We start from the raw sequence: 13744 nt of genomic DNA, 5'->3' as shown, positions 1-13744 counted from the left end.
TAATAATAATAATGCATTGATGTTTTTTTAGTGTAGAATCTTAATTGTGTGAATGCTTGGACGTTCACATAACAAAAATAATAATAAATATATGTTTTTGTGTGGAATCTTAATTTTGTGAATGTTTGGACATTCCCACAATAATAATAATAATAAGAAGAATAATGCAATAATAATAAATCGATTTTTTTGGTGTATTACTAATACTAGTATTATTACTGTTTTTATTATTATTGTGTGAATTATTGGACATTCACACAATAATAGTAATAATAATAATAATAATGCATGTATGTTTTTGGTGTAGAATCGTATTTGTGTGAATTCTTGGACATTCACAAAATAATAATAAATAAAATGTTAATAATAATTATAAATATGTTTTTTTGGTGTAGAATCTTATTTGTGTAAATTATTGGACATTCACACAATAATAATGATGATCATAATAATAATAATGATATATATTTGTTTGGTGTTGAATCTTATTTGTGTGAATTATTGGAAGTTCACACAATAATAATAATAATAATAATAATAATGCATTGATGTTTTTTTGGTGTAGAATCTTAATTGTGTGAATGCTTGGACGTTCACATAACTAAAATAATAATAAATATATGTTTTTGTGTGGAATCTTAATTTTGTGAATGTTTGGACATTCCCACAATAATAATAATAATAATAAGAAGAAAAATAATGCAATAATAATAAATCGATTTTTTTTTGTGTACCCCAAAAGGGAATAAGCGGTATAAAATGAATGGATGGATTACTAATACTAGTATTATTACTGTTTTTATTATTATTGTGTGAATTATTGGACATTCACACAATAATAATAATAGTAATAATAATAATAATAATAATGCATGTATGTTTTTGGTGTAGAATCGTATTTGTGTGAATGCTTGGACATTCACAAAATAATGATAATAAATAAAATGTTAATAATAATTATATAAATGTTTTTTGGTGTAGAATCTTATTTGTGTAAATTTTTGGACATTCACACAATAATAATGATGATCATAATAATCATAATGATATATATTTGTTTGGTGTTGAATCTTATTTGTGTGAATTATTGGAAGTTCACACAATAATAATAATAATAATAATCCTAATAGTAATAATAATCATAGTAATAATAATAAAAATAACATTATTATTATTATTGTTAATAATAATAATAATGTTGGTGTATAATATTATTTGTGTTAATGCTTAGACATTGACACGTTGATAATAATAATAATAATAATAATGCATTGATGTTTTTTTAGTGTGGAATCTTAATTGTGTGAATGCTTGGACGTTCACATAACAAAAATAATAATAAATATATGTTTTTGTGTGGAATCTTAATTTTGTGAATGTTTGGACATTCCCACAATAATAATAATAAGAAGAAGAAGAATGCAATAATAATAAATCGATTTTTTTGGTGTATTACTAATACTAGTATTATTACTGTTTTTATTATTATTGTGTGAATTATTGGACATTCACACAATAATAATAATAGTAATAATAATAATAATAATTCATGTATGTTTTTGGTGTAGAATCGTATTTGTGTGAATGCTTGGACATTCACAAAATAATGATAATAAATAAAATGTTAATAATAATTATATAAATGTTTTTTGGTGTAGAATCTTATTTGTGTAAATTATTGGACATTCACACTAATAATGATGATCATAATAATAATAAGGATATATATTTGTTTGGTGTTGAATCTTATTTGTGTGAATTATTGGAAGTTCACACAATAATAATAATAATAATGCATTGATGTTTTTTTGGTGTAGAATCTTAATTGTGTGAATGCTTGGACGTTCACATAACAAAAATAATAATAAATATATGTTTTTGTGTGGAATCTTAATTTTGTGAATGTTTGGACATTCCCACAATAATAATAATAAGAAGAAGAAGAATGCAATAATAATAAATCGATTTTTTTGGTGTATTACTAATACTAGTATTATTACTGTTTTTATTATTATTGTGTGAATTATTGGACATTCACACAATAATAATGATAGTAATAATAATAATAATAATTCATGTATGTTTTTGGTGTAGAATCGTATTTGTGTGAATGCTTGGACATTCACAAAATAATAATAAATAAAATGTTAATAATAATTATATAAATGTTTTTTGGTGTAGAATCTTATTTGTGTAAATTATTGGACATTCACACAATAATAATGATGATCATAATAATAATAATGATATATGTTTGTTTGGTGTTGAATCTTATTTGTGTGAATTATTGGAAGTTCACACAATAATAATAATAATAATAATAATGCATTGATTTTTTTTTGGTGTAGAATCTTAATTGTGTGAATGCTTGGACGTTCACATAACAAAAATAATAATGAATATATGTTTTTGTGTGGAATCTTAATTTTGTGAATGTTTGGACATTCCCACAATAATAATAATAATAATAAGAAGAAGAATGCAAGAATAATAAATCGATTTTTTTGGTGTATTACTAATACTAGTATTATTACTGTTTTTATTATTATTGTGTGAATTATTGGACATTCACACAATAATAGTAATAATAATAATAATGCATGTATGTTTTTGGTGTAGAATCATATTTGTGTGAATGCTTGGACATTCACAAAATAATGATAATAAATAAAATGTTAATAATAATTATATATATGTTTTTTGGTGTGGAATCTTATTTGTGTAAATTATTGGACATTCACACAATAATAATGATGATCATAATAATAATAATGATATGTATTTGTTTGCTGTTGAATCTTATTTGTGTGAATTATTGGAAGTTCACACAATAATAATAATAATAATAATAATGCATTGATGGTTTTTTTTTGGTGTAGAATCTTAATTGTGTGAATGCTTGGACGTTCACATAACAAAAATCATAATAAATATATGTTTTTGTGTGGAATCTTAATTTTGTGAATGTTTGGACATTCCCACAATAATAATAATAAGAAGAAGAATGCAATAATAATAAATCGATTTTTTTGGTGTATTACTAATACTAGTATTATTACTGCTTTTATTATTATTGTGTGAATTATTGGACATTCACACAATAATAATGATAGTAATAATAATAATAATAATTCATGTATGTTTTTGGTGTAGAATCGTATTTGTGTGAATGCTTGGACATTCACAAAATAATGATAATAAATAAAATGTTAATAATAATTATATAAATGTTTTTTGGTGTAGAATCTTATTTGTGTAAATTATTGGACATTCACACAATAATAATGATGATCATAATAATAATAATGATATATATTTGTTTGGTGTTGAATCTTATTTGTGTGAATTATTGGAAGTTCACACAATAATAATAATAATAATCCTAATAGTAATAATAATCATAGTAATAATAATAAAAATAACATTATTATTATTGTTAATAATAATAATAGTAAATGTTTTTTTGGTGTATAATATTATTTGTGTGAATGCTTGGACATTCACACAATAACACGCTTTAGTGACATGTACAGTAGGAATAGGATCCTATGGCACTATTGTTTGCGGATTACCTGACACAAGAAACGTGACGAATCAGCGCGTTTGCACTATGTGCTTTAGCCGCTCGACATCAGTGGAGTGTTGGATATCTGAAAATACGTTTTGTGACGCAGTGTTGGGGTGGTGCTTTCCATTATTTTCAGCAGACTGCATTGCATCCATCCTTCCTATGAAACCCTCCGTACATGCTGTTGCAGTGACACTGATGGTGATTGACAGGTGCCGTGTCCAGTCCCCTGGTCCGGCAGAAACTGCGGGAGCACATCATCATGAAGAAGCAGCCCGCTCACCACCAACGCAGCAGTCCTGCGCCCGGACACACGTGAGTTGGAGAGTCCCTCTCCTCTTTCAATATCACCGGGGTGCACTTCAGCACCCACATTTGTTGTCATGACCAAGGCACCCGCTTGGAGAGATGGCTCGGTCCACACCTGCCGACACCCAGCGGAAGGAACTACGCAGAACAGGTGAGATGTTCTTCCACTGGGTCCTACTTTGTGTGTGTGTGTGTGTGTGTGTGTGTGTGTGTGTGTGTGTGTGTGTGTGTGTGTGTGTGTGTGTGTGTGTGTGTGTGTGTGTGTGTGCGTGCGGAGACTTCAGGGTTTGTGACGCAGAGAAACAGAAAGAGAGAGAAAACTCTGGATTAGGGTTAGTATAGTACCGCGATAATAATAAACCATATTCGGTACTATACCGCCTCTAAAAAGTACCGCTTCCCTCCCCCTCTTTTTTTTTTTTTTTTAGCGGGCATGTCTGCACGTCATCATGACATTGCTGGTTTTACGAGCAGAGGAGCATGTTGGGCAGCGCACACGCACAGAGTACTTACAAGCAGAGACAGTTTGTAGACAGAAAAGGGAGAATGGGCGCATTTTGGTGGAAAAAGTTAAGATAAAGGTGAAGTTCTAACGCTGAAACACCCTCAGGAAGAGCTGCTTTAAGTCAAGGCTAGCCTACTAGCAGCTAACATCCATCCACAGTGTTTTAGCTACTTCTAAATCACTATGGGTTTCACTATGTAAAGCGCTTTGAGTGACTTGAGGAAAAAGCGCTATATAAATATAATTCACTTCACTAATCTTCACCTCCATGGAGATGAATGCAGAAAGTTTCTTACAAGTAACATTATCACTGGAGGTCGAGGAGTAGTTAAACATGCTTCACTACACACTGTAGGAGGATACAATAGCTCACCGGCGTCACAATGTAAACACATGCCATGGGTGGATCTACACCTGACTTCCACTGTAATGATATCAAGTACAATAGTGATACTACTATGATTACATCGATATGTTTTATTGTCACAAAAAAAATAATTCTGTTTGTTTAAAATGTATATTATGTTTATAAAGTCTGTAAAGGACACATTAATACTTTGAATATGACCAATATATGATCCTGTAACTACTTGGTATCGGATCCATACCTAAATGTGTGGTATCATCCAAAACTAATGTCAAGTATCAAAGAAGAGAAGAATAAGTGATTATTACATTTTAACAGAAGTGTCGATAGAACATGTTCAAACAGAAAACAGCGCGACACCTACCCTTTACATCAGTATTTCTTAACCATATTATTATTGGTTTATTAGGTATTATATTTTATTGAATGATCATGTAACTACTTGGTATCGGATCCATACCTAAATGTGTGGTATCATCCAAAACTAATGTCAAGTATCAAAGAAGAGAAGAATAAGTGATGATTACATTTTAACAGAAGTGTGAGGTGGCGACTTGTCCAGGGTGTACCCCGCCTTCCGCCCGATTGTAGCTGAGATAGGCGCCAGCGCCCCCCGCGACCCCGAAAGGGAATAAGCGGTAGAAAATGGATGGATGGATGGATGTAGATAGAACATGTTAAAACAGAAAACAACGCGACACCTACCCTTTACATCAGTATTTCTTAACCATATTATTATTGGTTTATTAGGTATTATATTTTATTGAATGATCATGTAACTACTTGGTATCGGATCCATACCTAAATGTGTGGTATCGTCCAAAACTAATGTCAAGTATCAAAGAAGAGAAAAAAAAGTGATTATTACATTTGAACAGAAGTGTAGATAGAACATGTTCAAACAGAAAACAACGCGACACCTACCCTTTACATCAGTATTTCTTAACCATATTATTATTGGTTTATTAGGTATTATATTTTATTGAATGATCATGTAACTACTTGGTATCGGATCCATACCTAAATGTGTGGTATCATCCAAAACTAATGTCAAGTATCAAAGAAGAAACGAATAAGTGATTATTACATTTTGACAGAAGTGTAGATAGAACATGTTCAAACAGAAAACAACGCGACATCTACCCTTTATATCAGTATTTCTTAACCATATTATTATTGGTTTATTAGGTATTATGTTTTATTGTATGATCCTGTAACTACTTGGTATCGGATCGAAACCTAAATGTGTGGTATCATCCAAAACTAATGTCAAGTATCAAAGAAGAGAAGAATAAGTGATGATTACATTTTAACAGAAGTGTAGATAGAACTTGTTAAAAGTGAAAACAGTGCGACACCTACCCTTTACATCAGTATTTCTTAACCATATTATTATTGGTTTATTAGGTATTATATTTTATTGAATGATCATGTAACTACTTGGTATCGGATCGATACCTAAATGTGTGGTATCATCCAAGACTAATGTCAAGTATCAAAGAAGAGAAGAATAAGTGATTATTACATTTTAACAGAAGTGTAGATAGAACATGTTCAAACAGAAAATAAGCAGATATTAACAGTAAATGAACAAGTGGATTAATAATCCATTTTTACAGTTTGTCCCTCATAATCTAGACACAATAGGTGTATAAATGACACAATATGTTACTGCAGACTAATTAGGAGTCTTTTTTTGTTTACTTACTACTAAAAGACAAGTTGTCTAGTATGTTCAACATTTTATTTAAGGACTAAATGACAATAATAAAACATATGTTTCATGTACATTAACATTTTTTGGTCGAAATAAAGCCAATTTTTTTGTGGTGCCCCTTATTTGGAAAAGTATAGAAATACATTTTGATATCGGTACGGGGACAACACTAGTCTGGAGTAATACAAACAAACAGCTGACTGAGGTATGAGTTAAATGAGCACATAACAGGTTTCTCTCAGCGTGCGACTAACAGGAAGTTAGTGCTTTCTTCTGCTTGCACATCTCTGCCAGCACACTTAGTATTCTGAACTCAAACCTGAACACCCTCCCTGAGTGCTTTACGATTCTGATCCGACAAAGTACCTACTATGCTGTTGATCAGGATTCCTACGCACGCTCTGGCCATCGACCGTGTTTTACCGACTGTAGAGTGCACCCACCCACTTAATTATAGGGGGAAAAATATGTGTCGGCTGCATTTGTATTTGTTGCGAAAAAGCCTTGTTTACACAGAAAGATATATGTTCATGTACATACCTTTTGTGAAGTGAATTATATTTATATAGCGCTTTTCTCTAGTGACTCAAAGCGCGTTACATAGTGAAACCCAATATCTAAGTTACATATAAACCAGTGTGGGTGGCACTGGGAGCAGGTGGGTAAAGTGTCTTGCCCAAGGACACAACGGCAGTGACTAGGATGGCGGAAGCGGGAATCGAACCTGCAACCCTCAAGTTGATGGCACGGCCACTCTACCAACTGAGCTATACCGCCCCAACTTTTTCCAAACGGCAGTAAAATGGCTAATCAAACAAAACAGAAGTCACCCTCAGCTGAACAGAGTCAGTAACTCCACGGTGATATTTTGGGGAGTTTACTGAGGAGTTTGTGAAAGTGAAACAACACAAAAAGAATGCAATTGTAAGTTTATAATACCAACAAAGACACTTGTAAAAATGTTGGTATATTAGCTACCGCTAGCGTCATTGGGTTACGATAGCCCCTACAAAAACACTCCCATCACACATGGATGGTTTATTAAATAAGAATTGTTTTAGTTGCATTGTAAAACTTGCAAACATTGCTTGAAGTTGACGGAGATAGATATCTACATATATCCATATTCAAGAGTTACTTCTTTTTTCCATAGTCATATTTGAAAACAGCTAGTGTTTTTCAATTTGTGCTTTTTATGGTCGTCTGCTAAGTATTGAAAAAGACAAGACTTCCGTGGGGTTTTCAGATCAACTGGGCGATGCGGATTGAATGTGTTGTTTTTTAGGTTGGTCTCTCCAAAGCTTTGGAATAAATTGCAAAATACCTATTCTGTTCTGGGTTTCATTTAAAATCATCTTATGTGTCATCAAAAGAACTTGGGATTGACCAGCAACTTAAATTCTGGTCCGAACGCATATATTTATATATTTATCTGTACAGTAATCTATTTATTTATACCTGCACCTTATTGCTCTTTTATCCTGCACTACCATGAGCTCATGCAACGACATTTTGTTCTTACCTGTACTGCAAAGTTCAAATTTAAATGACAATAAAAAGGCAGTCTCTAAGTGAAGTGATGAAGGAAGAATCGTATGAATAGAAGACTGAACGACAAAGTAAGAAATATGGAATGACAATGCAGCCCCTGCAGTGAGGAGTTAGTCCAAAAGAGGGCGCCATATCACAAACAATAACACACCTCCTCAGCCTTTTTGCTTGGTTTTATATTTTTTACGTGGTTTCCCTTTGGAAGAGCCCCTTCTTGAGACCCCTGCACCTGCTTCCCTGTGTATTCATTTCCGTGTTGTGTTTGCTGTGCACGCAGTCTCTGAGCCGACGCTGAAGTGGAAGTTAAAGAAGCTGATCAGCACCCGGCCAAATCCCCTGCAGAGAAAGATTAGCGCCCCTCCTGCTGTCAAGGACAAGGCAGAAACTCAGGGTGACATCATTGAAACTTCTCTTTAAACTTTAGGGTGACATCATTGAAACTTCTCTTTAAACTTCAGGGTGACATCATGGAAAATGTTCTTTTAAACTTCAGGGTGACATCATTGAAACTTCTCTTCAAAGATGACTTTGTTGTATTTGTGAGGATTTTAAAACCACATTGAAAACACTTCCTTGTGGTCCGGGCCAGTCCTTGTCCAAGTACAACCTCAGAATACACTTGGCTCTCAAAGTACCACCGAAAATGTAAATACAGTAGCGTAGTATGCTGAAGTATTCCTTAAAAACAAGACATATGTTTTATTTAAGAAGTATATTTAATATTTTGGGCCACTGTAACATTAGGGACGGCATAAACAGTAACACTGTGTTCTAATATTTAATTGAGTCTTAACATATACCGGTATATATATATATATATATATATATATATATATATATATATATATATATATACATGCTAGGTCAGGAAAAAACTCAGAGGCTGTTTTCCCTGCTCTTCAGGGGATTTTACATATGGAGAGCAAGGAAACCTGCAAAACAGGCTCGTAGGGATGAAATCGCCTCTGTTTTTTTTCCTGACCTAACATATATTACGCTGTACCCCAGTATTAAGCACTGTATAACGGATAAACCACAGAAACCTTGACTATCATATATATGTATATATATATATGTTTATATATGTATATATGTATGTATATGTATGTGTATATATATATATATGTATGTATATATATATATATATATATATATATATGTATATATATGTATGTATATATATGTATATATATGTATGTATATATATATGTATATATATGTATGTATGTATATGTATATATATACATGTATGTATGTATATATATATATATATATATGTATGTATGTATGTATGTATGTATGTATATATATATATATATATATATATATATATGTATGTATGTCTATATATGTATATATATGTATGTATATAGATATGTATGTATGTCTATATATGTATATATATGTATGTATATAGATATATATGTATGTATATATGTATATATATGTATGTATATAGATATATATGTATGTATATGTATATATATGTATGTATATGTATATATATGTATGTATATGTATATATGTATGTATATGTATATATGTATGTATATGTATATATATGTATGTATATATATATATGTGTATGTATGTATGTCTATATATATGTATGTATGTATGTATGTATATATATATATATATATATATATATATATATATATACATGTATGTATTAGAGATGCGCGGTTTGTGGTCTCACCCGCGGGCGGTTGACATGACGAAAAAATAGATTTTAATTAGATTCGGGCAGGTGGCAGTTGAATCATCCGGAAATATTTGATATACATGGTTCTGGGATCGGTATCTTTTGCCATTTTAAGAGCCATTTAAGCCCCGTGTCATAAAGCGAAGAAGACAATAGGAGACGCCATGATTTTCTTGAAAGACTGCCGGCAGTCACCCAGTTAATAAGTATTAGGGCGCACTATGAAGCCATTGACTTTGTCGCCTTCTACGGCATTTACAATCTGCATGTCAGTCCAGCATCATGTTGTGTGTGGCTTCCACGGCAACACGCACACGACTGCAAGGCATACTGGGTGACACGGAATACACTAATGGTTGTGATATAAACCATTTTAACACTCTTAGTAATATGCGCCACGCTGTGAAGCCACACTAATTAAGAACGACAAACACATTTCGGGAGAACATCCTCCCAGTAACACAACATAAACACAACATAAGAAATACCCAGAATCATTTGTATTCATGACACTTCCTGACTATTTTATACACCCCGCTAGCATGTATGTATATATGTATATATACATATATATTCATGTATATATATGTGTATATATATGTATGCATATATATGTATCTATATATGTATATATGTATATATCTACAGTATATATACATATATATGTATGTATATATATATATATATATATATATATATAGATATATATATATATATATAATAAATAACAACTCTGATACATTTCAGCATTACTTAGTTATTTTTTTAACAAAATTCTACCAAACATTTAATAAAGTCAAATACAAATACGACAAAAAGAGAAGTATCCAACACTTCTCCTTTGTAAAGTAAATGTGTACATTGGATATAGATCATCTACATCTACTATATGACTTGTCTGAGTCAAGAAACAAACAAAAACATTAAAAACTTTATTTGAGTACAAATAGTTAAGAACCGTGATTCATTCAAAAATATATTTTATTCCCCCCCGAGTGCATTGTTTTTTTATGAATAGGTTGTTGTTGACTATAATTCGCTACTTTTTTTTCCCACGCTTTGCACCCTGCGGCTTATGTAATGGTGCGGCTAAAATATGAAATGATCTTAATTTGTTGTATTAAAAAAAAGATATACTTTTACTTATATACTGCAGATATACAACAATATCAACTGTATGATTTGCCTGAGTGGCGAGACAGGACAGATTATAATAATCCATCAATCCATTTTCTACCGCTTATTCCCTTTGGGGTTAGAATAATAATAATAATAATAATAATAATAATAATAATAATTTATTTACAATTTTTCTTTCGAAATCCATTAAGAATCATTACTGCCCCAAGTGGAGGAGTTCAAGTATCTAGGAGTCTTGTTCACGAGTGAGGGAAGAGTGGATCGTGAGATCGACAGGCGGATCGGTGCGGCGTCTTCAGTAATGCGGACGTTGTACCGATCCGTTGTGGTGACGAAGGAGCTGAGCCGGAAGGCAAAGCTCTCAATTTACCGGTCGATCTACGTTCCCATCCTCACCTATGGTCATGAGCTTTGGGTCATGACCGAAAGGATAAGATCACGGGTACAAGCGGCGGAAATTACTTTGGGTCCCTCCCTTAGAGATAGGGTGAGAAGCTCTGCCATCCGGGAGGAACTCAAAGTAAAGCCGCTGCTCCTCCACATCGAGAGGAGCCAGATGAGGTCAGGTCAGGATGCCGAGGGAGGTGTTTAGGCCACGTCCAACCGGTAGGAGGCCACGGGGAAGACCCAGGACACGTTGGGAAGACTATGTCTCCCGGCTGGCCTGGGAACGCCTCGGGATCCCCCGGGAAGAGCTAGACGAAGTGGCTGGGGAGAGGGAAGTCTGGGCTTCCCTGCTTAGGTTGTTGCCCCCGCGACCCGACCTCGGATAAGCGCAAGAAGATGGATGGATGGATGGATCATTACAAAAAAAAATTGTGATTAATTTCCGAATCCATTGTTTTTGACTCTTCTGTTCGCCACCTCCTGCTAGCCTTTATCTACGTTTTAGAATGTGTAAAAAAAAAAATGTCATTTTTCCTTTAATTTACATTTCAAGATCATCTTAATTACATTTGTTCTGTTGATCTTTGCTATTGTCCCACAGAAACTGATCTGATGTCTGCTCTGTGTCTTTCCAGAATCTTCTCCCAGCAGCACTCCGGCCTGGGACTGGAGTTCTCCCAGCGACAGCCTGCAGTCAGACGATGGAGTCCTGTCCCTGGCTCACGAGGTATTTACTTAGTCCGTCATCTGCAGGGAGGATGGGACTCTTGTCGGGTGGAATTAAATGAAGCAAATCCAGCTCACGCCGTTGAATAGATTTATTCTCAGGGTGTCTTTATGTTCCTTATTTGTCACTCATTTTCTTAAATACACCTCCAATACCAACAACAGTGTTTATGTTTGATACAGAGCAGACGATAGAGGAAGTTTTGACATGATTGACAGGAGAGTCGACACATGACTTGTGTTAGGGAAGTCTTGTCGTGCTCCAAATAGATGATTATTGTCCCCTCAGGCACAGAGGCTTCTGCTGAAGGATGGTAGATTGGCCCACTTCGCCTCGCCCACCACCCCCACCGCCGTGCCCAACATCACAGCGGGACTACCTGCACAGGTGTGTAAGTCCTTGGGTCTGACCGTATTAAACATAGAAGTGACGGTACCTATTGAGACGGCTCACGTGAGGTCAATACACCAAAGTAGCATCCCTTTTTTTCCCCCGCTTGTACAGGACAGACTAAATAAATACAATATATTTACATATGCATATATAAGTGTTGTACGGTATACTAGTACTGGTATAGTACCACGATAATCAAAGTACACCCCTTTTTTTTTTTAAAAAAAAAAAGCATGACATTGCTGGTTTTAGGGGCATGGGAGCATGTATGGCAGTGCACATGCACAGAGTACTTACAAGCAGACACAGTGTGTAGACAGAAAAGGGAGAACGGACGCATTTTGGTGTAAAAAGTCAAGATAAACACCCTGCTTTAAGACATGTTTAGCTAGTTAAATCACTAATCCCGGCCTGCATGACGAGGAATAAAATGAGTTTCTTACAAGTACCATTATCACTGCAGGACGAGGAATAGCGAAACATGCTTCACTACACACCGTAGGAGAATACAATAGCTCACCGGCGTCACAATGTAAACAAATGCCATGGCTAGATCTACACCTGATATCCACTGTAATGATACCAAGTATAAGAGTGTATCTAGTCGATACTACTATTATTGCATCTATATTATTTATAATCACAATTTTTTTTTCCCTTTTAAAATGTATATTATGTTTATAAAGTCAGTAAATATGTCCCTGGAGACATGAGGACTTTGAATATGACCAACGTATGATCCTGTAACTACTTGGTGTGGTGTCCTCCAAAAGTAACAAAAAGTATAAAACAACTGTCTGCAATTTTTATTTCCTAAAGTTGCAATAGAGTAGGGGCGGGAAGAACTGTAAGGGGGAGCACAAAGGAGGAAGCATTAGATTGGGACACACCATACTGAATAAGACATTTTTGGTGGATATCACCGTCGTCACAATGTAAACAAATGCCACGGGTGGATCTACACCTGACATCCACTGTAACGATAACAAGTATAAGAGGCGTATCTCCTCGATAACACAATGTTTACATGGATATTTTTTATTATCACAAAATCTTTTGTGATATTTATTGTTTACAAAGTTAGTAAATATGTCCCTGGAGACATGAGGACTTTGAATATGACCAATGTATGATCCTGTAACTACTTGGTGTGGTGTCCTCCAAAAGTAACAAAAAGTATAAAACAACTGTCTGCCATTTTTATTTCCTAAAGTTGCAATACAGTAGGGGCGGGAAGAACTGTAAGGGGGAGCACAAAAGAGGAAGCATTAGATTGGGACACACCATACTGAATAAGACACTTATGGTGGATATCACCGTCGTCACAATGTAAACAAATGCCATGGGTGGATCTACACCTGATATCCACTGTAAT

The 13744-nt window shown here is 33.8% G+C and overlaps 1 protein-coding gene across 3 annotated transcripts in view; it reads left to right on the top strand.

Moving 5' to 3' along the window:
* The window catches only part of LOC133535495 (histone deacetylase 7-like), a 184088-nt gene that overhangs the window by 99578 nt on the left and 70766 nt on the right, over positions 1-13744 (top strand). For all 3 annotated transcript variants that reach the window (XM_061875380.1, XM_061875381.1, XM_061875379.1), the window contains 5 exons: positions 3781-3883; positions 3961-4028; positions 8295-8408; positions 11885-11976; positions 12265-12363. In XM_061875380.1, coding sequence (XP_061731364.1) covers positions 3781-3883; positions 3961-4028; positions 8295-8408; positions 11885-11976; positions 12265-12363 — 476 coding nt within the window. The remainder of the gene's footprint in view (positions 1-3780; positions 3884-3960; positions 4029-8294; positions 8409-11884; positions 11977-12264; positions 12364-13744) is intronic.

The sequence above is a fragment of the Nerophis ophidion genome, linkage group LG16 (genome assembly GCF_033978795.1).
Source record: "Nerophis ophidion isolate RoL-2023_Sa linkage group LG16, RoL_Noph_v1.0, whole genome shotgun sequence".
In the NCBI taxonomy this organism is placed as follows: Eukaryota; Metazoa; Chordata; class Actinopteri; order Syngnathiformes; family Syngnathidae; genus Nerophis; species Nerophis ophidion.
Note: the sequence above shows the minus strand (reverse complement) of the source record. Positions and strands in the feature narration are given on the sequence as shown.